The 25,080-nt window shown below is 35.2% G+C and overlaps 1 protein-coding gene across 1 annotated transcript in view; it reads right to left on the reverse strand.

Moving 5' to 3' along the window:
• Window positions 1–2,834: 2,834 nt before the first annotated feature.
• The window catches only part of LOC117327602 (two pore calcium channel protein 2-like), a 37,818-nt gene continuing 15,572 nt past the window's right edge, over window positions 2,835–25,080 (reverse strand). Inside the window, exons 14-26 of the mRNA XM_033884656.1 lie at window positions 24,043–24,141; window positions 23,472–23,591; window positions 22,742–22,798; window positions 21,963–22,091; window positions 21,627–21,673; window positions 21,090–21,189; window positions 20,124–20,195; window positions 19,177–19,265; window positions 9,851–9,917; window positions 9,177–9,259; window positions 8,707–8,788; window positions 8,131–8,240; window positions 2,835–7,404 (exon numbers count right to left, since the gene is read on the reverse strand). Of these exons, the coding sequence (XP_033740547.1) occupies window positions 7,317–7,404; window positions 8,131–8,240; window positions 8,707–8,788; window positions 9,177–9,259; window positions 9,851–9,917; window positions 19,177–19,265; window positions 20,124–20,195; window positions 21,090–21,189; window positions 21,627–21,673; window positions 21,963–22,091; window positions 22,742–22,798; window positions 23,472–23,591; window positions 24,043–24,141 (1,143 nt within the window). The 3' untranslated portion in view covers window positions 2,835–7,316. The remainder of the gene's footprint in view (window positions 7,405–8,130; window positions 8,241–8,706; window positions 8,789–9,176; window positions 9,260–9,850; window positions 9,918–19,176; window positions 19,266–20,123; window positions 20,196–21,089; window positions 21,190–21,626; window positions 21,674–21,962; window positions 22,092–22,741; window positions 22,799–23,471; window positions 23,592–24,042; window positions 24,142–25,080) is intronic.

Consider the following 25,080-nt stretch of genomic DNA (forward strand, 5'->3'; position numbering starts at 1 on the left):
GAACATCAGGCTAAAAATATCCATTGCCTGTCAATCGGCTGGAGTAGACAGAAATTGGAATTCTTCATCATCTTCTTAAGAACCATTATCCCGGGACAACGACATCAGCTGAGATACACACAATGCTTGCATTCACACAAAAATATATATATAATCGGCGGACGGCTCTTGACTTCCGTCGTGAAAACGAGTTTCCTCCTGTTAATCAGCACTTGACATTTCTCCACGCTAAACAATAACAGTGTATTTATTTGAAGTATGAATAACAAGAATTCTTTTTTCATATCCACTAGCTGAGAGGATAAAGCTAATCCTTATCTTGATCGTTTGTTTTGTGTTTAATGAGTGTAGTTTCCGTGGATGGTATCCTTGTATTATATCTTTAGGTTACCATTCATAGTACTCCGGATCCCCGTCTATATACTTATGCTTGCAAGTAGACTGGTCTGAATTAAGTATAAGTCTGAATTGCTTCTGGTAAACATTCTGGTTGAGCCGCCCTTCGCTGAATATTTTCTATAGTGATATTGTCACGTACCAGTATCCGACACCACATAGCTACATATATTATAAACAATTCAACCTAAGTGTACTCTAAGCGATCAGATGATATTAAAAGCAAAGTAATATACGCCGTAAATGGCACGTGAAATATCGGCCTAACATTTAACCGTCCTTAATCACGCGCACGTACAGCCTTGTCGACCATACCATATCATGTCGTTACTTGAAACCTTGCACATTTTTTTCAATGGCAATATTTTCATAATGCTTTGGGTTTTTTTCAACGACAAATGGCTTGTGTCCCCTTTGCCCTAGTAAAATGATGATCAGTACAAACAGCCCGCATGATATTTTCGTCCTGATTCATCCCTTCCTGTATGACCACGGCTACTCCCTTTTGGCATTTAATGATATATAACGTTAGAATGTTATCACTTATATCTATTACAGCCAGGCATCTCAGTGGGACGGTTCCTACTACACGAGTCTGTGTAGTGCCTTTTTATCATTATGACAAAATATAATACGATTGTATTATTTTGTAGTGAAGGGTAACACTAGTGTTGTTACGTTAGTACCATGATGGTAATAATATTGATATAAAATATATGACACATCATGGCCAGACACACAGGAGGATACCTTATATAGGGTGATATATAAACGACATACTCGATACAGTTCTTTTATTACTGACAGCTCGTCATGAAACATGAAAGTATATAAAATACAACAATATCTACAGAACAGAGAAAATGAGTATTATGACTGTAGAACAATCACAATGCACCTACATTGTTTTTGTATTGTTTTTGTTCTATAACGCCAATGTTTGTTTCTATATATTGTCTCGATATTTATATTAACTATCACACCATTTAAGCTACTTATGTAATTACTGGAAATGAATACAACCAAAGTTCCCTTCAAGCCTTCCAGATTTACCATACAGCTGATTACATTAATATAGCCCTTCTAGGTTTACCATACAGCTGATTACAATATAGCCCTTCTAGGTTTACCATACAGCTGATTACAATATAGCCCTTCTAGGTTTACCATACAGCTGAATACAATATAGCCCTTCTAGGTTTACCATACAGCTGATTACAATATAGCCCTTGTAGGTTTACCATACAGCTGATTACAATATAGCCCTTGTAGGTTTACCATACAGCTGATTACAATATAGCCCTTCTAGGTTTACCATAGAACAACTTCAAATTTAACATAGAGGACCCCTCCCCCATCCTCTCCCGACAGCCATCCCAGATAGACCATATATAGCCCACCACTTTTATTATTTATTATGAAGACGCTCCAGCTTTACCATATAGTCATTCCAGCTTCATCATACAGCCATTCAAGATTTACCATATAGACACTCAAGATACGAGACATTCCATATTTACCATATAGCCACTCAAGATACGAGACATTCCATATTTACCATATAGCCACTCCGGATTATAGAGCCATTTACGTTTGCCAAATAGCCATAAAACAGAGCCATTCCAGATTTACTGTATAGTCACGCCAAATAATGAGCCATTCCAGATTTACCGTATACGTATAGTCACGCCAAATAATGAGCCATTCCAGATTTACCGTATAGTCACCCCAAATAATGAGCCATTCTAGATTTACCGTATAGTCATGCCAAATAATGAGCCATTCCAGATTTACAGTACAGTCACGCCAAATAATGAGCCATTCCATATTTACCGTATAGTCACGCCAAATAATGAGCCATTCTAGATTTACCGTATAGTCACCCCAGATAATGAGCCATTCCTGATTTACCGTATATTCTACCATGTTTGCTATGCAACGCCAGTTTTGATTGGTTTAAAACCATGTATTATTTTCCAATAATACACGCTCGTGCCAATAATACACGCTTGTGAGTCACGACTGTTACAGACTGTTAGTAATACGGTTACATTAGCCGAGTGGGCTAAAGGGTTATAGTCTTTCATAAACCTTTTATCACGACGCGAGTTCGAATCCTACGAAGGCCCTTTTTCTTTTTCCATCAATTTTTTTTTGAATTTTCGAAATTAATGCCATATGATAGATGTTCCTGATCGTAATACTGTATTGCCTGTAAAGAAATGTATATTTTATAAACAAATAATGCAATACTCAAGAAATAAATTACAAGGTTTCCCCGGGGTTTCTTTGCTGTTTTTCTATTAGAAAGAGGTAGATCTCAGAAATAAACAGTACATGGTAGAATAGAAATAATCAACTTTGACTCGTGTATTGTTGTAGGATATACAACGAGGACGAGGATATTTTGCAATTAAATTAATAACGAAGGCCGCAGGCCTGCAGAGGTATTAATTAAAATTGCAAAATATCCTCGTCCTCGTTGTATATCCTGCAACAATACACGAATCATCGTTAATTATTTCTTAAGTCACGCCAAATAATAGAGACATTCTAGCTACCCCAGATTTACCACCCAACTACTACAGATTTAACTATATCAAATTCATCTTGGTCTGAAAGTCGCATTTCCCTTATAATAATTCTCAATGGATCAGTAAGCATATGGAGTCTTAGATCAGTTATTATGCATAATGTCGGTAGAGTAAGTATGTCAAAAATCTATTTATAGTAAGTGACCTTAGTTTGACCCCAGGAGGATGAATCCGAAATTTTCCCAAAAGATGATGGTTGTTAGGAAGTTGTGGAGTTCCAGGAATAGTAGAACATATATATAGAACATTAATTATGTCAATTGAGCGAGGACATTAAAAATATATTTATAGTACCGTAACAGTGACCTCAATTTTGACCCCAGGTGAGTGAAACCGAAACTTACACAAATAATGATGGTTGTGAGTTAGTGTATTATGTTTCTGGACAATCAGGTAATTAATGAAGTCTGTTGAGCATTGACTTCAAAACTCTATAGTAACATGTGGTTGAAATGAGAATGTGTACAAGTCTGAAATGATGGGTGTAAGAGTATGAAGTTTCAGACAAATTGGATTAATAATGAAACCAGTTATAATGACATTGACATAAATTTTGACCCTAGGTTGTTAAAATGCGAACATGTACAAGCGATGATGGTTATGAGTACTAAGACTGAAGTTTCAGAACAACTGAATCATTAGTCAAGTTGTTCGAGCAATGACACCGATTGGTTTCGTACATACGTACAAGCCTGTCCCTACATCCCATCACCGACCGTCACGAGGGGATCACTAAAAATATCACACATGTAAGATGTATGGGATAACTTCAATGAAATATACATTTATATTGCATTGTGTGAATTATAACAATCGGTATTATATATATAACGTAATGTGTTACATCTACATGTACATATGGTCTTGAATGTGATATGTGTTTCAGATTTTATAACATAAGGATCAGATTATGTGAATACTAGTAATCAAATGGGTATTATCTAACATACAATTCATTCAACCTTTAACAATTTATCTTTAAATATTCTGATGGGTAAACATAGATTGACTGTCATTCATGTCGAAAAATATCTTCACTGTCAATCATGATATTTAACATCAATAATTCTTTTGTACAAACTCCTCTAACAAAATAGACAAGTAATGAAATTTAACTAATAATCCTAACAATATATATCTATACTGCCCTTCAGTAGAACTATGTGTCATACCTAATCCTAACAATATATAACTATACCGCCCTTCAGTAGAACTATGTGTCATACCTAATCCTAACAATATATAACTATACCGCCCTTCAGTAGAACTATGTGTCATACCTGGTAATAACAATATATAACTATACCGCCCTTCAGTAGAACTATGTGTCATACCTAATCCTAACAATATATATCTATAATGCCCTTCAGTAGAACTATGTGTCATACCTAGTAATAACAATATATATCTATACCGCCCTTCAGTAGAACTATGTGTCATACCTAGTAATAACAATATATATCTATACCGCCCTTCAGTAGAACTATATGTGTCATACCTAGTAATAACAATATATACATATGTAACTATACCGCCCTTCAGTAGAACTATGTGTCATACCTAGTAATAACAATATATATCTATACCGCCCTTCAGTAGAACTATGTGTCATACCTAGTAATAACAATATATATCTATACCGCCCTTCAGTAGAACTATGTGTCATACCTAGTAATAACAATATATATCTATACTGCCCTTCAGTAGAACTATGTGTCATACCTAATCCTAACAATATATATCTATAATGCCCTTCAGTAGAACTATGTGTCATACCTAATCCTAACAATATATATCTATAATGCCCTTCAGTAGAACTATGTGTCATACCTAGTAATAACAATATATATCTATACTGCCCTTCAGTAGAACTACGTGTCATACCTAGTAATAACAATATATATCTATACCGCCCTTCAGTAGGACTATGTGTCATACCTAGTAATAACAATATATATCTATACCGCCCTTCAGTAGAACTATGTGTCATACCTAGTAATAACAATATATAACTATAACCGCCCTTCAGTAGAACTATGTGTCATACCTAGTAATAACAATATATACCTATACCGCCCTTCAGTAGAACTATGTGTCATACCTAGTAATAACAATATATATCTATACTGCGCTTCAGTAGAACTATGTGTCATACCTAATCCTAACAATATATATCTATACTGCCCTTCAGTAGAACTATGTGTCATACCTAGTAATAACAATATATATCTATACTGCCCTTCAGTAGAACTATGTGTCATACCTAATCCTAACAATATATATCTATACCGCCCTTCAGTAGAACTATGTGTCATACCTAGTAATAACAATATATATCTATACCGCCCTTCAGTAGAACTATGTGTCATACCTAGTAATAACAATATATATCTATACCGCCCTTCAGTAGAACTATGTGTCATACCTAGTAATAACAATATATATCTATACCGCCCTTCAGTAGAACTATGTGTCATACCTAGTAATAACAATATATATCCATACTGCCCTTCAGTAGAACTACCAATACACTTCATTTTCCTGTTATCATCCCCTTACTCTGAAAACAAGGTTATATGTTGGTCCTCTGGACTTAAGGTACAATGTAGATCGTAGAATAAATAACAAAATGTGACAAACTTAGCAACTAACCATAGACATACAATTTAGTTATCATTCTTCACAGCAAAATAATTATTATGATAATAATCATAAATATCACTGCATAACATACTAGTAAACGAAAGCACCAAGATCAAAGTAGAACACATACCAAAGACCAACCCTCCCTATGCATGTACTCATAAATATAAACATATCATGAGGGAGTCTTCCGACTTTTGGACCTTAATTTTAGACACAAAGTATCAGTCAACTTATCTATTGTTCATAATTTTCAAAGTATGACTATCCCACAAGAACAAGCAGCTGATAATATGTTCAAATTAATTCACTGAAAAAAGACATATTTTATTAAGTTGATATCATTTTGTTTAAAAAAATCAATAAATGTACTTCTCTTTTGCCTGACAATATGAACATGCACACTCTCAACGATGCAAATTCCAAGAAATTAGCAAATATGACATAAACACATGCCAAATTTTCCAATTTGAATTGAAGGAGAATTTGTGTACAGTGCCAATACCATCAAACTGTATATTAAATGTCCAATATGTCCACACAGTGGTATGAATACTCCTTCCTTATAATTGCAATTTACTGGACAAGTTTTATTTCGATGTGAATGGAGGCTGGAGCAATTATGCAGAATCTAAAATCTTATTTTGTTAATGGAAATGAGGAAGAATCCCAACTAAAACAGCAAAATTGTACAGATATTGAACAATACTAAATACATATCACAGTTCACAATACTCATTACAGGCAGTTATTGCAATCATTGGGAAACAATTTGAAAGAACACTGAGGCCATTACTTGTGTGCTGTATTGAACACTCTTGGCTTGAACAGTGCAGATGACATAAACAAGAATTAATCACTAAATATACAGTCACCTTTTAATTGACAGAAGTATCATTACTCGGTAGAATATGACATGTTCATATTTTCAAATATGTTTCCACTCTGAACAGAAATTCTAAAATCAAACATACAGTGAACATAAAATCTAATTGCAATGTGTAATAAAATAATATTTCAGAAGCACCTTCAGGATATCAAACTGTGACAGCCATGGTACAGTTTATATCTCATTTCATACCAAACACACCCTTATGATAAAGTTAAAATATACCTTTGACTTACATAAATGTAATGCTAAATTATTTCACATTAGAGTGTATATTTAGAATTTTAACTTTTTATGCAAAATAAAATTTATCACAGATAAGCAATGTTCATTACATTTGTATTGATAGTCTAGTTTTCCACATCATATAAAACGATATATTTTTATCAATACATACAAAAAGCATAGACAAATCATAAGAAATTTGATCACCATACTCAAATCTAAAAAAAAAAACAATATCTAACTGCATTTGTTGAAGATTCATTTCATTGTCTGGTATCAAAAATAACTTCTCAAAAACGTTTGTGATATTTTTTATAACACACAATATCTAATTTAATAGGTACTGTAAAATAACGTACCAAAGCCTGGAGTGTACAGGGTGAAGTGTATCAATTTAACTATGGCAAGGGACATAACTCCTAAACATTGGAATGGTCCCATATACATATATATATAGTGTGTTGATAGTAGTTTTGCTGTAGTCATTATATAAAGTTACTTCAGTTTCCCTGGAGTGTAGCTGTATAAATGAAGGAAATGATGTGGTAAGGACGGTCCTGATCAGTCTATCAAGATTGTGATATACTTAAACTCAGAAACTTGTGCTCCTTTATCTCCTGTAGAATCACAGATTCTGAAGGCTCTTCTAAGTTTTCTCTGAAATAATGATCAATACAATTCCATAAGAAAATAGATTTTGAAATACCGTACTCATTTCTATTCTTGCAAAGACCAATTTAATTATTTAACCATATCACCATACTTATCAGAATATCACATTCAAATTTTAGTCTTTGTTTTATTTAGTCAATTTCAAAGCAAGGTGGAATTTAATTGACCGTTAATTTAATAAATCTGTCAGTATCATGCTACAATGTATTTCTGAAATGTCATTTATCTGTGTCACAGTCAATGATATCATTATCAGTTTTACAGTGTCAATATTGAAATGAGAATTTATGGACAGCAAGATTTGGTTATACAGTAGCCCAAGTTTCCTCTGGCCCTGACACCATGTCTGGCATAGGGCCGGAGTGCACTACTATATGAAAACATGAAATTATCCGACACCGTTTGGTCTCGCTAAGATTTTGGTGCAAACACAATAAAATTGGGCGTGACATAACACCTACCTTACATATATTGATAGATGAGATATTTATTTACCCCAAAATACCCATTAAATCCCATATAAGTGTTGTATTCCATCCATATACCCTCGGCTAGTTATACGGTTGCAAGATATCCTAATCACCAATGAAATGCTGTGTTACATCTTAATTAAGATTATGTGTTATCTATATATATGGTATATATCATGCCATTATGGAATGGCACAAGTCCACTATAATACATAATTTTGTCTTGGCTTCATTGTTTTACCTAAACATTTCGTGGAGTGACATGTAGTGAAGAGATTCTGTAAAACTGTTGTTAGCCAGGTCCTCATGCTCCTGGTTTCGACTACTACGGTCCCACTTCATGATGAAGTTCTACAGGAAGAAAGGTAATTTAAATCAAATGTCTTTATCACTATGATTTTACATGAAACAGGATATATGTTGATACTTTAATAATTGTCCAATCCATGTAATGTACAAGTAACTAGTACAGAAATTCTGTTCAGAATTCTGAGTCTGTGTACCCTTTCAGTTACAGAGTTTATACTACGTGACTCGATCTGTATAAAGTAACTATAACAATTAATTGCAACAGATACCACTTTTACACTAATAGTCTTACTATTATATGACATTTTCATCGTTTTTATAAATCAAATCATATTAACAACACATATCAATAATTTTCAAAAAGTGCATGTGCCACAACTGCATATCAACAGATCTTAAGATCAAAACAGCAATTTATTGAGCAAAATGGTGACAGTAACTGTAATCAGAGACCTATATATTGGAAACATTTGGTACACGACTAACAGCTTCATACTGGATTACTTACCTCTATGATGAGGGCTGTGAAGAGTTGTAACACTATTATCACAGACACCAGCCACCATACTATAAAATAGGTATAGCTCCACCTACAAAATTAACCAACAATAATTCTATAATCACAGACACCAGCCACTGTATCATAAAGTAGGTATAGCTATGACTACAAAGACTTGATCAAATTCTATCACCACTGGTATCTGTGAAATTAAAACTCTTTCTTTAATATAAATTATCAATTCTCTTCAAACAACTAAATCAGCTATGATATGAAGTTCAGAGTTACTGTACAATATACATTAAGATTTTACTGCTATCGTAACTTCACATAATCCTTACAGCATGCATGTAACTTCATGGTCATGGTTAAGATATATTGACAATACACTGCACCAGTATTTAAATGAGGTAATTACATCAATTACATCAATTACATAAAGGATTTGATTTAAGGCAGATATAAATAAGTTTACTTACTGAGAGAGAGCTTTGGCGTAGGCTGCCAGGAAAATACTCCAGTTATTGACAACCATCACATCCCATAACACAACAATGGCGGCCTACAATGAAATATTATTGCTTTTGAAGCAAAACCATATGATAAGAACTATAAATAAGGTCTATTCCTCAATGGTATCTTCCCTATTGCTTGTTTTTAGGACTGACTGTGAAATTTTCTGTCCACGTTTCTAAAAACAATTGGAGTCAATTTGTAGTTAGAATATCATTCTTTTGATAATGACAGGTACAGGTAGTTCTGGATATTCTTCGTTTCAATATCCTCGCCCAGAAGGATGAAATAAACAACATGAAGTTACCTCTCTGGAATGGAATAAGCTTGTGATCTATGTTGAATTTAGTTTGACCATCAACAGCATCATATATCACTCCTTGTAGCCCCATACAATGTGCTCACATATCAATTTTTACTCTTTATCATTTAAAGTAGCAGGGGGTCCAGTAGGGACTGGCCCACTACAAACAATAGACATATTTGATACCAAGTATTAATTCAAAACTTAATGAATTTTTCAAAAATCAATGGACTGTCGTCTGAATAATCTTATCAAAGATACCCTCACATTTCAAAATGATGAGAACATACAAAATCTGTAACACAATATACTATAATAATGTTACTGAAAACTTACTGCAAAGTCATCAAAATTGTTGGCCCAGTACTCCAGTTGTTGATAAGACCCACAGTCATAGACAAGGCTAAGGAGAAATAGAATATCAAACTTTTCATCATTTCTAGTTGTTTAGTTCCACATCATCAGGTACAGTGTGTAGACAAACTTCTTATTAGTTTTTTTTTTAGGTAATTAACAGATTTTGTTTAGTGAAATGTGTATAATATTACCATTATACCATATATATATGCCTCATATTTACAAAAGGAACATAACTCGGTCTAAAATCATAGTAAAAGGGACATTACTCTGTCTATAATCATAGTAAAAGGGACATTACTCGGTCTATAATCATAGTAAAAGGGACATTACTCGGTCTTAATCATAGTAAAAGGGACATAACTCAGTCTACAACCATAGCAATATGGACACAAGTATATTGGTTTCCCAAAAACCTTAGAGTGCTCCCAACATCAATATCTGTATTAGTAACCAATTAAAGTAAAGCTTGAGATAGATGGATATATGTAAAAACTCGCTTAGTTATGCTGAGAATTTATTTATGATAGATAAAATATGGAAATCAGATTGTAAGCGGATAACTATTAACCTGTTGGTCAGGTGGTCATGCAGAGTTTATCTCCTACAAATGTCTCTCTGAATTTATCTATTTCTGACTATAACCAAACAACAGCATCCCCATGCGTGGAATAGTAGAACAATGTCCAATGATTCTGTATTAACCTTTCGGATCTCTCTGATCTTATAAATCACATTTTGTTGGAATTAATTTCCCTAGTGGTACCTCTATAAATGATACCATCCTTGGATGGCAGCAATAACTACAATAAAAAAGACTTCAGTGATGGCTTCATAATTACAGTGGAACTTCGTTAACTCGAAGTCGACGGGACCACGAAAAAACTTCGAGTTATCCGAGTGTTCGAATTAAGCGAGTTATCGTTTTTGGTGAAAAGTTTGGTCAATATTTGTCAACATTATATAATCATTATAACTTCGCTCTGTCGCTCATCAGTTTAGTGTGAAGACTGGTCAATACATGTAAATATATATGTAATGTTTCGTTATGTCACTTGTAATTTGGTGTAGTTTAATTGCCGATATACAGTCACGATAAAGTTTCTTTCACTTAGTCACTTCAATAACGATCTGATGTGCAAGTCATGTTTGCAAAAGGTAAACGATAAAACGGAATTCGACAAAATAACAAGTTATTAATGTCAAAACAAATAACCGTTTAAGTTTAACACAGAATGCATACAAAACGTAACAGAACCATTACCTTTTATTGGACATATCTAAAATACTGTTTGATCGGCCTACTTACTTTTTATTGATAACCACGCCATTTCCATGTGTATTAGCACCGGAAGTTGGGCTGCGCATGTGCGTATAAAATGTGAGGGTTTCTTTTCTTCGAGTTGCGAGTTGCGAGTTGGAAAATGCGAGTTGCGAGTTACAAAATGCGAGTTGCGAGTTGCAAAATGCGAGTTGCGAGTTGCAGAATGCGAGTTGCGAGTTGCAAAATGCGAGTTGCGAGTTGCAGAATGCGAGTTGCGAGTTGCAAAATGCGAGTTGCAGAATGCGAGTTGCGAGTTGCAAAATGTGAGTTGCGAGTTACAAAATGCGAGTTGCGAGTTGCAAAATGCGAGTTGCGAGTCGCAAAATGCGAGTTGCGAGTTACAAAATGCGAGTTGCGAGTTACAAAATGCCATTCTTTATGTTTTCATTACAAAATGTTAGTCTTTAAAGCATACAACTTCCGAAAGCCTGTGATTTTTATCGTATGCTTCATTTTATCGTTAAAACCTAGGAAATAGATATCAAAACAAATGGGCGGATCCAGGCAGGGGTGCCCCCCTCCCCTAAAATTTGCCAAGTGACCATTTTTTTCGCAAAAAATATAACAAAGAATTCCATCATCAGATAGCACTGCAAATCATATATTGGGTAAACATAATTATAAAAATGAAAAAAGATGAAAATTCGGAGCTACGCCCCAAATCAGACTTATACAGTTTTGATACTTTACCATAACACACATATATATATATGTACATGTATATATAACAATAGAGGGAGTATGGAATAGGTCTCATTTTCAACACAATGGCTATAGTTTGTCGATTTCAACAGGAAGTGAGTAAAAGATTATCTCCTAGCAATGACATCTAAAGGTGATGTTTATGTAAATTACAATAACATTAAATTGTTTCCATTTCTCACGATCGAAACAATATCCTGTTGCCTTAGCATTTGCAAATCTAAAACAAGGAATGCACAACAACAAATTAAAAGAGAAAACGATCTTATGTGTTCTATGTAATCTGAAAACTCCGCATTTCTGGAAGTTTGTATGGACATATACACTTTTAAAGACAATCACAAGAGATATTATCGTTTTATTAACTGCATTTTAAAACTAAATGGTCGTGGGCTACTCCGAGATCCCCGCTTCATTTTCTTTAATGTCTCACGCCCGCTAAACAGTTAACTCTGAAATTTTAGTAAGAACATCGCGAAAATTAAAGTAGGAAAAATGTGATCATGAAACTTCAGCAATATGATGAAATAATACACCATTTTATCAAGAGCTTCTGGGACGTCCCCCGGATTCCTGCACTGTTTTCTTTTTAGTAAACATTGAAGAGTACATCCTGAAAACATAATTCAGAAAAAAATAAGTATTTCCCCCAGATCCCCGCCTTATTTTCTTGACCCTAGGACGATTAATTATGGAAATAATATCCTGAAAAAAAAAAGAAAAAAAAGGAAAAACTTGAAAAATGTGTTTAGTTTAAATCAATTTTATTGCAGATAAAAGCAAATGGATTGGACAGAAGTTGTACAACTTACTTACATATGATTGTACATCCTTTCCGTAACAAGGAAATATATACACAATTCGTCACGCAACAGATTATTTTAATTAAGAAATGACGTCATTACTGACTCCCGCACTTTTTGACACTGTAAATTTTTCGATGTTTTAAATATAGCGTACATTTCACTCGTATGACAGAATATTTCGATATTCTGTCATGCTCATGAAATATGTTATATCAAACGGGAAAGCATTCAATATTCTCTATAAATTGTATATCACCATTTGCTTTGTCTTTTCGTTAGGATTACTGTGATTCATGTTTCACTATAAATAATATATCCTGATTGGCGTAAATAACTTATTTTGTATTTCATGAATTATCATCGGGATGTTGAAATGATAATTATTGGTTAACTTTGCGGAGATGGCATACGATTATCATTTGTTTAGTGCATACAATTTAGGGTTACCAACTCCCCTCCCCCCCCCTCCACACACAAACACCACACACACACACACACACACACACACATTCTTTTTGACGACTTCCTACGCCTCTGATCAGGACGATATTTATAAATATCTATATAATTAACATCCCATTTCCTTAAAAATATTAACCACGCGGAGCCGTTTGTACATTCTGAGGAAAAGAAATGAGTATATCAGGCTTCGCATTAAAAGAATTTTCATCACCATTATACCATAGGGATCAGGTATTATACAGTGGCACGTCTAGTGTGGAGAGACATGCGTGCTTGAAGGTGCAGGGGGCAATGACGCCTCTCCCCCTCCCTCCCTCCCCCGAATAATTTTGTTTGTTTTTGTTTTTTTTTCAAAATGCGAGTTGCGAGTTGCAAAATGCGAGTTGCGAGTTGCAAAATGCGAGTTGCGAGTTGCAAAATGCGAGTTGCGAGTTACAAAATGCGAGTTGCGAGTTGCAAAATGCGAGTTGCGAGTTACAAAATGCGAGTTGCGAGTTACAAAATGCGAGTTGCGAGTTGCAAAATGAGAGTTGCGAGTTGCAAAATGCGAGTTGCGAGTTACAAAATGCGAGTTGCGAGTTGCAAAATGCGAGTTGCGAGTTACAAAATGCCATTATTAATGTTTCTTTTAAAAAAGTGTTGGTCTTTAAAACATACATCCCCAGAAAGCATGTGATTGTCATCGTAGGCTTCATTTTATCGCTAAAACTTTGTGCAACCGACATTGTTTTCTTGTGCACTTTCACATATATACGTAGAAAAACATAGAAATGTTTTTTTAATAATCAGTAGTCATAAAGTCTACTTATATCTGTATTACTTCGGTTACTGAATTCAACATAACGTTACAGTAAAAAAGTCTATCACAGAGTTAGTATCATGGTTTTATCTGTTGTATCATGTCAGAAATTTTGATTTGACATGTGATGAGTCGAAATGACTTCCACAAGCCGGAATTAATTATTGTTAAGTGAAAGTAGAAGTTTCTAATGTATCAGTTAACAAAAGATTGTCACACCTTACCATTGGGTGGGGCGTACAGTAGTTGTACTTATTGTCTCGTTCACTTTCTTTGTAAATCAATTCATTTGAAAGATTACGTGAGCGGGTGTTGACCCAATTAGGTCACAAGCATCCTTTAAGGAAGAGGAACACATGTGTTCATGGCAATCCAAGGTGCTTATTCAGCCTCTCCTTACATTAAAATGACCGCTGTCCTCGACGCTTGACCGGGGGAATCCTTGAGACATCAGTGTATAAAAATCACTCGTCGCACATATTCTTATCGGGAGAATTTTCACGAAGCCGGAAACAACCAAACTACAAAAACGTATACTATACTACACTACACATAAACTACACACATGGCCGTTGTTTACATTCCGTGTATACGTGAACTTGCCTTAGCATATATTTCATTATATTAGCAAACTTTTCTCGTAATAACTGCCGAATATAATCAGACACAGAACTAAATACTTAATTTTAAAATAAATCAATATTAAATATACATTAAATGTTGAAAAAAAAATTAAATTGTATTATTCTTTAAAACATAACAACATGTGAATAAAATTAATTTTGTTGATTCGAACCCAGAACCTTCGGGTCACTAAAGCGATGGTTCTACCATATGAGCTATACGGAGAGGCTCATGTAATCAATTATAGTCAGTCTGGTTAATGCGAAAATTAAAATATTTTATCACCTACTTTTTTTTTCAATTTTAGATACCAGGGCATCGGATGACCACTCTTTAAAAATAGGATTTTAGTTTGTTTTGGCACATAGCTCCGCCCATTTGTTTATTACCAGTTTATACGTTTTAGCGATAAAATGAAGCCAACAATGACAATCACATGCTTTCTGGGGATGTATGTTTTAAAGACACTTTTTCTAAAGAAACATTAATAATGGCATTTTGTAACTCGCAACTCGCATTTTGTAACTCGCAACTCGCATTTTGCAACTCGCATTTTGCAACTCGCAACTCGCATTTTGCAACTCGCAACTCGCATTTTGCAACTCGCAACTCAAATTTTGTAACTCGCAACTCGCATTTTGCAACTCGCAACTCGCATTTTGCAACTCGCAACTCGCATTTTGCAACTCGCAACTCGCATTTTGCAACTCGCAACTCGCATTTTGCAACTCGCAACTCGCATTTAGCAACTCGCAACTCGCATTTTGCAACTCGCAACTCGCATTTTCCAACTCGCAACTCAAATTTTGTAACTCGCAACTCGCATTTTCCAACTCGCAACTCGCATTTTCCAACTCGCAACTCGCATTTTGCAACTCGCAACTCGCATTTTCCAACTCGCAACTCGCATTTTGTAACTCGCAACTCGCATTTTTCAACTCGTAACTCGCATTTTGCAACTCGCAACTCGCATTTTCCAACTCGCAACTCGCATTTTGCAACTCGCAACTCGCATTTTCCAACTCGCAACTCGCATTTTGTAACTCGCAACTCGCATTTTCCAACTCGCAACTCGCATTTTCCAACTCGCAACTCGCATTTTCCAACTCGCAACTCGCATTTTGCAACTCGCAACTCGCTTTTTCCAACTCGCAACTCGCATTTTGTAACTCGCAACTCAAATTTTGCAACTCGCAACTCAAATTTTGTAACTCGCAACTCGCATTTTGCAACTTGCAACTCGCATTTTGCAACTCGCAACTCGCATTTTGCAACTCGCAACTCGCATTTTGCAACTCGCAACTCGCATTTTGCAACTCGCAACTCGCATTTTGTAACTCGCAACTCGCATTTAGCAACTCGCAACTCGCATTTTGCAACTCGCATTTTCCAACTCGCAACTCAAATTTTGTAACTCGCAACTCGCATTTTCCAACTCGCAACTCGCATTTTCCAACTCGCAACTCGCATTTTGCAACTCGCAACTCGCATTTTCCAACTCGCAACTCGCATTTTTCAACTCGTAACTCGCATTTTGCAACTCGCAACTCGCATTTTCCAACTCGCAACTCGCATTTTGCAACTCGCAACTCGCATTTTCCAACTCGCAACTCGCATTTTGTAACTCGCAACTCGCATTTTCCAACTCGCAACTCGCATTTTCCAACTCGCAACTCGCATTTTGCAACTCGCAACTCGCATTTTCCAACTCGCAACTCGCATTTTGCAACTCGCAACTCGCTTTTTCCAACTCGCAACTCGCATTTTGTAACTCGCAACTCGCATTTTCCAACTCGCAACTCGCAACTGACAAAAAGTGAACCTCATAAAATGTTACTGTAACTGAGTTGGCGTTTTATCCGATTTAATAGACAGCACAGTTGTACTCTGAACACCTCGGCAGTAATTACGCTATTGTTTCAGCAGTTTAAAGATTTAATAGGCGCCGGTGACTGTGTCATTTCTACACCTGTAAAAACATCAGCCGGGTAGATCTACCGGTGTGTCAGAGATTAGTTCCGCTTGAGCAAACGGGTAGATGAGTTGTTGACTATCGTGTGTACTGATATCGGCGACCGCCTTGGGAAATTACCTGATGTAAGTAAAGCAGTACTTTTTATCACCAAGACTTGTTGTTATAAGATTCAACCGACAATTTCTTTTATGAATTTATGAAACACTTATAATAGCATGTAGGTTAGTAGTGCCGATATGTTCAGTATTACAAACGGAAATTAGCTCTTAAAAAATGTCGGCGTTTGCCACCGATCGACGAAAATTATACTTCGAGTTATTCGAACATTTCAAGTAGGATTTTTATTGTTGGGACCAAATTTTTACTTCGTATTATCCGAGTTTTTCGAGTTATCCGAATTCGAATTTTCCGAGTTTTTTTTACTAAGATAAAGAGAGAATTCGGCCAGGACCGGCGAGGTACTTCGAGTTAAGCGGGGTATTCGAGTTATCCGAGTTCGAGTTAACGAAGTTCCACTGTATGTACTTTTAGTAGTACACTGTACTGCTGCCTAAAAATGTATAATTGCTGTAGAAGGGGGCCTGTTGTGTCCGGATATTTGATATCCAGTATAATATACTCCTCTAATTCATAACAAGAGGCCCAGGGGCCTAAACGGTCATCTGACTCTAAATTAAAACCCTTATATTATTGTAGTATGCATTCTCTGTAGCAAGTATATAGTGGCACTGTTAGCCATGGTGGCCATCTTGGATTTCTGACCAACCCAATAAATAACAACACTTGGTCTGGACCATCTAAGGATAATTTCTGGTAAGTTAGAGCTGAATCCCACTGGTGGAATTTGAGAAGAAGTTTGAAATAGGTGTTGTTCAGGAAAACCATGATTGCGCAATCATGTTACAAAATGGCCGCCATTGCTGCTATGTCAAAGTTTTTACGAGGCTGAAAAAATAAGAACACCTTGTTGGCCCTCCTTTCTTAACATCCTCACCAATTTCCAGCTCAATGGCACCAGTGGAACTGGAGAAGAAGTTTAAAATGTGTTTTTTAAGATGGCGGCTATGGCGGCCATCTTGGCTTTCGGACCGACCCGGAAAATAACAACACTTGGTCGGGATCATATCAGGATCGTTTCAGGCAAGTTTCAACTCAATAGCACTGGTGGAACTTGAGAAGAAGTTTAAAATGTGTTTTTCAAGATGGCGGCTATGGCCGCCATCTTGGATTACGGACCGACCCACAAAATAACTACACTTGGTCGGGATCATATCAGGATCATTTCAGGCAAGTTTCAGCTCAATAGCACTGGTGAAACTTGAGAAGAAGTTTTAAATGTGTTTTTCAAGATGGCGGCTATGGCGGCCATCTTGGATTTCGGACTGACCCGAAAAATAACAACACTTGGTCGGGATCATATCAGGATCATTTCAGGCAAGTTTCAGCTCTATAGCACTGGTGGAACTTTAGAAGAAGTTTAAAATGTGTTTTTCAAGATGGCGGCTATGGCCGCCATCTTGGATTACGGACCGACCCACAAAATAACTACACTTGGTCGGGATCATATCAGGATCATTTCAGGCAAGTTTCAGCTCAATAGCACTGGTGAAACTTGAGAAGAAGTTTTAAATGTGTTTTTCAAGATGGCGGCTATGGCGGCCATCTTGGATTTCGGACTGACCCGAAAAATAACAACACTTGGTCGGGATCATATCAGGATCATTTCAGGCAAGTTTCAGCTCTATAGCACTGGTGGAACTTTAGAAGAAGTTTAAAATGTGTTTTTCAAGATGGCGGCTATGGCGGCCATCTTGGATTTCGGACCGACCCGAAAAATAACAACACTTGGTCGGGATCATCTCATGATCATTTCTGGCAAGTTTCAGCCCAACAGCACTGGTGGAACTTGAGAAAAAGTTCAAAATGTGTTTTTCAAGATGGCGGCTATGGCGGCCATCTTGGATTTCTGACCGACCCGAAAAATAACAACACTTGGTCGCGATCGTATCAGGATCATTTCAGGCAAGTTTCAGCTCAATAGCACTGGTGGAACTTTAGAAGAAGTTTAAAATGTGTTTTTCAAGATGGCGGCTATGGCGGCCATCTTGGATTTCAGACCAATCTAATAAATAACAACACTTGGTCGGGATCATCTCAGGATCATTTCTGGCAAGTTTCAGCCCAACAGCGCTGGTGGAACTTGAGAAGAAGTTTAAAATGTGTTTTCAAAATGGCGGCTATGGCGGCCATCTTGGATTTTGGATTGACCCGAAAAATAACAACACTTGGTCAGGACCATCTCAGGATCATTTCAGGCAAATTTCAGCTTAATCCCACTGGTGGAACTTGAGAAGAGGATTGAAATGTGAAAAGTTTACGCACGGCGCACGGCGGACGGCGCACGACGACGGACGAAGCATGATGACTATAGGTCATCCTGACCCTTCGGGTCAGATGACCTAAAAAGGGTATAATGAATATCACAATGATGTTAACTGTCATATGAACAGAAATAAATTATTACAGTAGGCCTATATATCAAATGTGATTGACTGAGGAATGAAAATGTCATCAAATATAATTTGAAAATCTGGATATTAGCAAGGACCTTACCTGTCTGCTCCTGTGCTATTTGTTTCCTGGTATTTTATAACGTCATGGAAGATCTCTATACCCAGTATAGCAAATGAGTAATATATCACCTCGAAAAGAGAACAAAGACATCAATTATATACAGTGAAATCTGTTTAAACTGACACCAGAGTATTCTGTCTAATCTGACACCAGAGTATTCTGTCTAATCTGACACCAGACTATTCTGTCTAATCTGACACCAGAGTTTGACTGTCTAATCTGACACCAGACTATTCTGTCTAATCTGACACCAGAGCATTCTGTCTAATCTGACACCAGAGTATTCTGTCTAATCTGACACCAGAGTATTCAGTCTAATCTGACACCTGAGTATTCTGTCTAATCTGACACCTGAGTATTCTGTCTAATCCGACACCTGAGTAATCTGTCTAATCTGACACCAGAGTATTCTGTCTAATCTGACACCTGAGTATTCTGTCTAATCTGACACCTGATTATTCTGTTTAATCTGACACCTGTGTTTTCTGTCTAAACTGAAATCTGAGTATTTTGGTTAATCTGACATCAGAGTATTCTGCGATACAGATTAACCAACACTATGTACATATACAGGCAACACAGCTGTAATTATATATAATCTGTTGCATATCAATCAAAATCACATTTTGTACTTATATATAGTGTATTCTGACGACCTGTCTATATTAAAAAGCTATAATTATCATATCCCAGAAAAACATTATACCTCTATATTATGTATTTATATATTCAGACATCATTAATAACCCACAAACCAATTTTAACTAATTGTCATATTTAAAAGCCTGCACATACTGACATCATAATACATGTGTACAACCTCACCAAATTTGTGCCAGTATGATAAGGTAGGTTTTATACTAAGTGCGATATTTTGATAACATGTAATTTGAGTACAGTGTTTACATTAGAATGGTAGTACTTACCACTAATATACCACCAAAAGCTTTCAGATTCTTTATAAGATCCACGAGGGTATTGGCAACAATAGACATGGCCTGTAAAATATTAAATTCAATGTAAACATTAAAATGTACAGATATTTATATGTGGTATAATCCTAAACAGTACAGACCTTTATATGAGGTATAATCCTAAACAGTACAGACCTTTATATGTAGTATAATCCTAAACATTACAGACCTTTATATGTGGTATAATCCTAAACAGTACAGACCTTTATGTGAGGTATAATCCTAAACAGTACAGACCTTTATATGAGGTATAATCCTAAACAGTACAGACCTTTATATGTGGTATAATCCTAAACAGTACAGACCTTTATATGAGGTATAATCCTAAACAGTACAGACCTTTATATGTGGTATAATCCTAAACAGTACAGACCTTTATATGAGGTATAATCCTAAACAGTACAGACCTTTATATGAGGTATAATCCTAAACAGTACAGACCTTTATATGAGGTATAATCCTAAACAGTACAGACCTTTATGTTAGGTATAATCCTAAACAGTACAGACCTTTATATGAGGTATAATCCTAAACATTACAGACCTTTATGTGAGGTATAATCCTAAACAGTACAGACCTTTATATGAGGTATAATCCTAAACATTACAGACCTTTATGTTAGGTATAATCCTAAACAGTACAGACCTTTATGTTAGGTATAATCCTAAACAGTACAGAACTTTATGTTAGGTATAATCCTAAACAGTACAGACCTTTATATGAGGTATAATCCTAAACATTACAGACCTTTATATGAGGTATAATCCTAAACAGTACAGACCTTTATGTTAGGTATAATCCTAAACAGTACAGACCTTTATGTTAGGTATAATCCTAAACAGTACAGACCTTTATATGTAGTATAATCCTAAACAGTACAAACCTTTATGTATTGTCATAATCCTAAACAGTACAGACCTTTATATGAGGTATAATCCTAAACAGTCGCACCATGATGAGGATGTTGATGATGCGGACAGCATTCCAAAGGGTGAGTTGGTCATGGACCTCTCCTGCTCTGTCATAAATAGAAGTCAATTGTATATCACCTCACACTAGTGTTAGGGGGCAAGTTTACCAGCCGGAAAGTATACTGCAATATATTGATATATCAACCAAAATGTATTGTAATATTTGCAGGTTAAATAGGCATATTCAAATTAAGTTTTCCATCATGATTAATATATATAAATAGTTAATACTAAAATTAACATCATAATCATTTAAACACCGAGATATAATAGTTAACCCCTAGATCAACAATTAAACCAGATATTAGTTTCCTTACTAGTACAACTATAAAGGATTTTACTGATGCCTTTCAACATGTTCTTGCACCAAAAACATAACATATAGAAAACAACGATAACCCCTACACTAGGGTGACAAGATGACTTCCCTCTCTCTACGAGAGGCCAGTTAACGATTGAATTTTGTCAACTGAAAGCTGCTTACTTTGATAATGGAAGACCATATTTGGCAACTGAAAATATTTCTAATATCTGCAAAAAATAAAACAGCATTCATTAGAATAGTATGTAAAGAAAATGCTCTCTTGTACTATCATAAAATATGACTCAGCTATTCTCAATTTTCTGTGATATAAAGAAGGAGCATTTAGTTCAAAGCCATCATCAAAAAGTTATGATATCGTAAATTTTTAAAACTATTGATCAAACCCACAAAAAAATTCTTTAATTCGTTAAGCTAATTTTAATTTGTAAATTTTTAAATTGTTACTCTATATGTATATAGAATATGTTCATGTCTATTGATATAAGTTTTAATTACCACAAGGAAAATGGTAGTGATGCCATCAAATATGTTCCATCGTTCATACACGTAGCGTTTCCAACCCAGCGCAGTGAGTTTAAAAGTTTGCTCAAACAGGTAGTACAAAATGAAGGCAAAATTCACAATCTGCAATGTCAAACAAAACCCCTGTTATGTCAAAATATGTTAAGGTTAACAAAAACTGTGATGTCAAACACAATCCGCAATGTCAAACAAAACCTCTGTTATGTCAAAATATGCTAAGGTTAACAAAAGCTGTGATGTCAAACACAATCCGCAATGTCAAACAAAACCTCTGTTATGTCAAAATATGCTAAGGTCAACAAAAGCTGTGATGTCAAACACAATTCCGCAATATCAAATCACATGTAACAGGTGACCTTATGACATACAGGTTCACAAGTATTGATTGTTTATTAAAATAACTGAGTGACTTTGAGTTGGCGTTTCAATTAAAATACTAATACTAGTAACATTTCACTTCATACATGTATATACGCAGGTAAAGGGATAATCCTACTTACATATATATAGCTGTAGGCAGATTAAGGGATAATCCTACTTACATATATATAGCTGTAGGCAGATTAAGGGATTATCCTACTTACATGTATATAGCTGTACGCAGATAAAGGGATGATCTATTTACATGTATATAGCTGTAGCCAGATAAAGGGATCTACTTACATGTATATAGCTGTAGGAGATAAAGGGATTATCCTACTTACATATATATACATGTAGTTGTAGGCAGATAAAGGGATTATCCTACTTACATTAAGAGCCGATTTACTGGAGTTCAGTGATTTATCATACTGAGTTGCAAGCTCCACCTGTCAAATATATATATATTGACAATAACAGAAAACACTTACAGGTGATAAACACCCAAATTGATACAAAAACATGTACCATATTTGGGAAAAAAATATCAACAATTCTGTATCGAAACATAAGCCATATTGTATCAATTCTTATTTAAAAAGTCCTTATTTTAAAAGTCCAAGTTATATTCATTACTTCTTATTTTGAATACTACCATTACCTCCCCTAAATTGTGATATATACATAATATTAATAATAATTTCAGTACAAATTACTGCATAGATAAGGCATCGATATCAACAGTGACATAGAATAGACACAACAATTCTGCAAGAGCTGCATCTATTAGAAAAGTAACTAAATTAAAAGTTACATCTAGACTAAAACATAATCTTATAATCTAGATTAAGGCTGGAAAATATATCAAAATTCAGGGGGACTTCAAAAATATTACAAATATTATTTCAATGACTGCCTGCAGACACGCTGATTTCCTTGCAATAAAATTTTTTTACCAATCCCTCTGTTTTACAGTTATGCATCAAAGATCATTAAATATCCAGGTAAAACATAATTCACCCGAGGAAATAAGCCCCGCCCCTCCACCAGAATATGGGTACAAATAAGCCCCGCCCCTCCACCAGTAATAGTAATACGATTACAGAGATGGGGATCACTTACTGAAATCATAATGACGTTAAGAAGGGCCACAACATTGCCAAAGTAGTTATAGCCTCTGTGGGCAATCACTCGTTGTATCCGACGGAGAATAGGGTTGGACAGCCACCGCACTTCTGGTTTCTATGGAAACAGTACAGATTATATCATTTTGATGCTGAAGAGTACAAATAAGTTAAAATGATTCCCCTTGTAAGATTGTTTAATAATGAAATTAATAGTTTTTCTCAAACTTAAAATCAACTAAAGGAATGTACAAGTCATAGAATGTTTTTTTTATTTTTGAAAATCAAGCTGAATTAATTAGAAAATTGATGCATAGATTACCACATCATCCTTCGAACATAGCCGTACACATTAAAACTGCACAGCATGTTCATAACATATCAACACCCATTTTATCTTAAAGTCTTTTTTCTATATCAATCACTCAGACACATTTAGATTTATATATAATAAGGAGTACATTTTATTTTATTTATAAGATACATTGTAAGTAATTATTATACAATTGTATCTTAGATAAACAGTTCAGGAATTCAACAAAATCAAAATTATTTCTATCAATACCTACATGTCGAGTGAAAGATTCTTTGACAATAAGATCAAAGCATTCCTGAAACTGCAAATTCTGTAAACTATCCGTCTGATTCATCTGTCTGGTGTTCAAGTCCTGAAATAAAAGCAGCAAATAACTTCAAAGAATATAGCAAATAAAATCCCACTTAAACTTATATCATCTGCGCTAGCTCTATTTTGTTTAAAACCCAAATATTTCTATTTTCATTTTTGACAACAATTGTTGTGCCTATCTTTCATTATCCATTCTATGAGTGAATCACTGTACAGTTATTATCCATGCTATGAGTGAATCACTGTACTGTTATTATCCACTCTATGAGCGAATCACTGTACTGTTATTATCCACTCTATGAGTGAATCACTGTACTGTTATTATCCATTCTATGAGTGAATCACTGTACTGTTATTATTCTATGAGTGAATCACTTTACTGTTATTATCCATGCTATGAGTGAATCACTGTACTGTTATTATCCATTCTATGAGTGAATCACTTTACTGTTATTATCCATGCTATGAGTGAATCACTGTACTGTTATTATCCATGCTATGAGTGAATCACTGTACTAGTATTATCCATGCTATGAGTGAATCACTGTACTGTTATTATCCATGCTATGAGTGAATCACTGTACTGTTATTATCCATGCTATGAGTGAATCACTGTACTGTTATTATCCATGCTATGAGTGAATCACTGTACTGTTATTATCCATGCTATGAGTGAATCACTGTACTGTTATTATCCACTCTATGAGTGAATCACTGTACTGTTATTATCCATGCTATGAGTGAATAACTGTACTGTTATTATCCATTCTATGAGTGAATCACTGTACTGTTATTATCCATGCTATGAGTGAATCACTGTACTGTTATTATCCATGCTATGAGTGAATCACTGTACTGTTATTATCCACTCTATGAGTGAATCACTGTACTGTTATTATCCATGCTATGAGTGAATCACTGTACTGTTATTATCCATTCTATGAGTGAATCACTGTACTGTTATTATCCATGCTATGAG

The sequence above is a fragment of the Pecten maximus genome, chromosome 5 (assembly GCF_902652985.1).
Source record: "Pecten maximus chromosome 5, xPecMax1.1, whole genome shotgun sequence".
NCBI lineage: Eukaryota > Metazoa > Mollusca > Bivalvia > Pectinida > Pectinidae > Pecten > Pecten maximus.